At 37.6% G+C, this 5,000-nt stretch overlaps 1 protein-coding gene across 1 annotated transcript in view; it reads right to left on the minus strand.

Moving 5' to 3' along the window:
* FOXA1 (forkhead box A1) overlaps positions 1-5,000 on the minus strand; it is a 7,162-nt gene that overhangs the window by 672 nt on the left and 1,490 nt on the right. The window contains exon 2 of the mRNA XM_040333856.1: positions 1-1,111. This exon is cut by the window's left edge and continues 672 nt beyond it. Within this exon, the coding sequence (XP_040189790.1) occupies positions 1-1,111 (1,111 nt within the window). The remainder of the gene's footprint in view (positions 1,112-5,000) is intronic.

Consider the following 5,000-nt stretch of genomic DNA (forward strand, 5'->3'; position numbering starts at 1 on the left):
CAGGAAGGGAACCCCCATAGGAGGAATACTGCTGCAGAGCCTGTTCATAAGCCTTGAAGTCCAGTTTGTGTTGTTGCTCAGATGAAGACATCAGGTTGTTGATGGAGAACGGGTGGTTAAAGGAATAGTGGGGATCTCCTTTCATGTGGATGTGGGACTCATGTACTAAAGAGTGAGATGTGTGAGCCGGGTGAGAAGATAAAGGAGATGGGCCACCATTGCCTGACACCTGGGGTTTCAGGTCTCCAGTAGAACCATTGTGGTCTAAGGATTGGGGGCTATTGGAATGGTTGGACATGGAGGAACTGCTGTCCATCTGGCTGGACTTTCCATGTCCTCGGTGTAAAGGTGATGAGGAATCTGATTGATCCTTCCTGCCATCATGGCCTCCTTTGCCCCCTTGGGTCTTCTCGCATTTAAAGCGCTTTTGCCTGCGGAGGTAGCAGCCATTCTCAAACATGTTCCCGGAATCGGGGTGCAGAGTCCAGTAAGATCCTTTGCCAGGCTTATCTGGAGACCTGGCCACCTTCACGAAGCAGTCGTTGAAGGACAGAGAGTGCCTGATGGAGTTCTGCCACCTCTGCTGGTTCTGCCTGTAGTAAGGGAAAAGGTCCATGATCCATTGGTAGATCTCACTGAGGGTCAACATCTTGCTGGGAGCCTGCTGGATGGCCATGGTGATCAATGAAATGTATGAGTAAGGGGGCTTAGCATGGGGGTAACTTCTCCGGAAGGTCTTAGTCTCTCTGGTCCTGTTGATATTGGAGGGGGCATATGCCATGGGGCTCATTCCTGAGTTCATACTGGAATAAGGACTCAAACTGTTCATGGAAGCTTGCTGGGCAGACATGGCGTTCATGTTGCCTGGGCTCAAGGCGCTGCCCATAGGTGCCACTCCAGATGTCATTCCATTCATAGCACTAGAACCAGCAGCACCCATTCCTGACATGCCACCTGGGCTCAAGCCAGCTCCTAGCCCTGAGTTGGCATAGGACATGTTGAAGGAGCTTGGGGTGATGTTGTTGCTGGAGCTCATGGTGTTCATGGTCATGTAGGTGTTCATGGGGGCCAACCCTTGAGCCATGTTGTTGACCGGGACAGAGTTATAAACCTGGGGAGATATACAGCAATTAGAATCCACACTGCAACATAATATAACAACCAGACATTTCTGTGTTTTGCTCACTTTGCTGGTGGCTTATCAATGCTTATTGTAGGTTGCTACCAGGACCTTGTAGGGTCTTCAAATATCAATCACGCTCAGGGGAAATGTATTTTATCATTTTTTTTATGGCCACATAAATTGCCTGGCTAGACTAGAGCAAAAACTGATTCTGTTACTTCTTTCAGAAGGGATTGTCGCCAGAAAGTGTGTGACAAGTCACAGTATAGACTTCTAGTGCCACAGAAGATCACACAGAAGATCAGTTACTATAGTACTGAAATTCTGAGGTGGGGATTTCAGATATGTGTCATTTTAGGGAGAAAAGCACTTTTATCACTGTAATAATAATAATAATAATAATAATAATAATAATAATAATAATAATACTACAAATAATTATTATTATTTCATTTTTATCAGACATTTTATGCTTTTTTAATACAAAGATTGACAGAAACATTTAGATAATCAGGATTTTTTATTTTCTCTTTCCAGAACAACACCTGCAATTCCTCCTTGGCCCATGTACCTGCCCCACACAGTTCAGAACAATCCTCGACCCAGGACGATCTAATACCAACTTTGCACCCCCAAAATTGAGTTGAAGTCAATTCACATGGGTCAATCGGAATCAAGATATATAGTCAATATGATATAAATCACTAATATATTGTAGTTGGTCACTTATTCTATTTTATTGTCATTAAAGTATTTGACTGTCACTTGTGCATTACTAAAAAATAAGAACCTTCAATAAAAGTAAGTTATATAATAGTAACATAAATCAGCTACAATTTCAAGCAGCTGATTTCTTGAAGGAATATATTTTAGACTAATCAACCTGTACTTTACTAAAGCATCTGATCCTCATCACTGAAAAAAGTATACTTCAATCGTCTGTCCCTTTGGATCAGAATAAAATTATCTTTTAGCAAAACGTCCCATAAAAGGCTTGTTTTATCCAAATTCTCTTGTCCCTTTAATCATCATCCTTTAGCAAAATATAAAAATGTACCCATTTAATACATGTATGAGAAAGTAGTTGACAAATGTTTGCACTGTTTCTGTACATATGTTATTGCTACAACCTAGTATATAATGTTATGGACTGATTAGTGATTAGGAGTCATTATGGATTCTATAGCATTTTTCGATTTCAGAAACAGTTGATGAATATTGATGCTAATCTTGAACCTGTTCTAATATGTAAAATGTATTAAGGACCTCTAAGTACACACAGGTGCCCAGACGTCCCATGTTATAACTGTAGCAGGAATATATTTACACTCAATAGCCAAAATAAAGTGAATGGCCAACTTACTGCATTTTCCCTGAGCTAGAAGAAGATCCAGTTACCTACATGCCACCTTCCCCAAACAATACTTATATGCATTCAATGTCCTATTGTTAGCCAATTCCAGAATTTACAATGTAATCTCCCTACTTCAAGGCAATGTTCATTAGACATTGTTCACTTTGTGGTACAACTGAATGAATGTCCTATTGTAGTTCACTTAGCATAAACAGTATATCGTATACTAAAATATGTACGTGGGACAATAGTCTCTAATTAATAAAGTATGCTATAGACTATAGTGTACTATAGATTTCAATCTGTATGGGGCGGAGGCAATGGCATCTAATTAATAAAGAAAGTGTGCTACATACTAAAGACTAAAATCGGTTGGGGGGGGGGGGGGTAGCACAAATTTGTCTAAATAAGTATGCGACAGACCATAATGTCGAATCTGTAAAGGGGGCAATGGCATCTATTTATTAAAGTATGCTACATATAAAATATACACTAAAAATCTGTATAGAGGAACAATGGCATCCAACTAAGCAAAGTACGTTGCACATTATAGAACACTATAGACCTAAATCTGTAAGGGGGAACATTCTTTATAATTAATAAATTATAATACAGGCTATAGTATGCTATAAACTCAAACCTGTATGGGGAGAAATGGAATCCAATTATAAAATATCCTACAGACTATATAGACTGAAGTCTGTGTGGGGGAAACTTACTAAATTAAGCTACATACTATAGTATACTATAGTCCAAAATCTGTATAGTAGGCATTGGTATCTAAATAATAAAGTAAGCTACATGTTATATAGTATACTATAGTCCAAAATCTGTATAGGAGGCATTGGTATCTAAATAATAAAGTAAGCTATTACTATATAGTATACTATAGACCAAAATCTGTATAGAAGGTATTGGTATCTAAATAATAAAGTAAGCTAAATACTATATAGTATACTATAGACCACAATCTGTATAGGAGGCATTGATATCTAAATAATAAAGTAAGTTATTACTATATAGTATACTATAGACCAAAATCTGTACTTGAGGCATTGGTATCTAAATAATAAAGTAAGCTAAATACTATAGACCACAATCTGTATAGGAGGCATTGGTATCTAAATAATAAAGTAAGCTAAATACTATATAGTATACTATAGACCAAAATCTGTACTTGAGGCATTGGTCTCTAATTAATAAAGTAAGCTAAATAATATATAGTATACTATAGACCACAATCTGTATAGGAGGCATTGGTCTCTAAATAATAAAGTACGTTTTTACTATATAGTATACTATAGACCAAAATCTGTACTTGAGGCATTGGTATCTATAATAAAGTATGCTACATACCATAATATACCATAGAAATCTCTATGGCGAGAAATGGAATCTAATTATAAAGTATCCTACAGACTATAGTATACTATAGACTGAAATCTGTATAGGGGACAATGGTACCTAATTAATAAAGTAAGCTTTACTATAGACTGAAGTCTACAATGGTGAACAATGTTTATAATTAATAAAAGGAATCTCTGGTAATTTATGTGGAATATAGATACCAATCCAGTGGTTTTAAAAACAATGGTTATGCGGTGTATATTTTTTATAGTGATGGCCACAGAAGATTGGCAGAGAAATGCCCAGATGTTCATGTAGAAAGTTTAGAGGGCCGTCGGGGCCGACTAACAGACAGACGTGGGTGGTAAGATTAAAAAAAAAATGTCATTTTAGCGGATGATCAGCTGCTAGATCAGGTCTCTGAGCCCAGCCCTTTGAATTAGCCCCAAAATAGCTCAAATATCAGCTAAATGAAAGCAGAGAAAGCTTGAAGTGTGATCACAAAGGGGACGTTGGAGATTGTCTGTTGGTGTAATTGGATTATCCCCAGGCATAAAATTAGGAGTTACCATGTGCTGTGACATATGAGCCTCATGTGATTAGCAATGACATACCTGTATGGGGAAAGGTGCTCACCTACTTACAGCACCGAGGCTCGGTATTACAGCCCCAGACACTGGATTTATACGTACTGAAGAGGGTACAATATCTCATATCATATTATTATAGTTTATGAGGACATTGCGATTAGCAGGGGCAAAATTAAATAATCCTTATCCCCAAAAAAATTACCCGAGACTGACCCATTCTTATGTATGTGAGCAGAACTATAGGTACAAATTTTTATGTATGGGAACAGAACTATAGGTACACATTCTTATGTATGGGAACAGAACTACAGGTACAAATTCTTATGTATGGGAACAGAACTACAGGTACAAATTCTTATGTATGGGAACAGAACTACAGGTACAAATTCTTATGTATGTGAGCAGACCTATAGGTACATATTCTTATGTATGTGAGCAGAACTATAGGTACAAACACTTCTGTATGTGAGCAGAACTATAGGTACAAATTCTTATGTATGGGAACAGAACTATAGGTACAAATTTTTATGTATGTGAGAAGAACTATAGGTACAAATTCTTATGTATGTGAGCAGACCTATAGGTA

This window comes from Rana temporaria, chromosome 13 (assembly GCF_905171775.1).
Source record: "Rana temporaria chromosome 13, aRanTem1.1, whole genome shotgun sequence".
Classification (NCBI taxonomy): domain Eukaryota; kingdom Metazoa; phylum Chordata; class Amphibia; order Anura; family Ranidae; genus Rana; species Rana temporaria.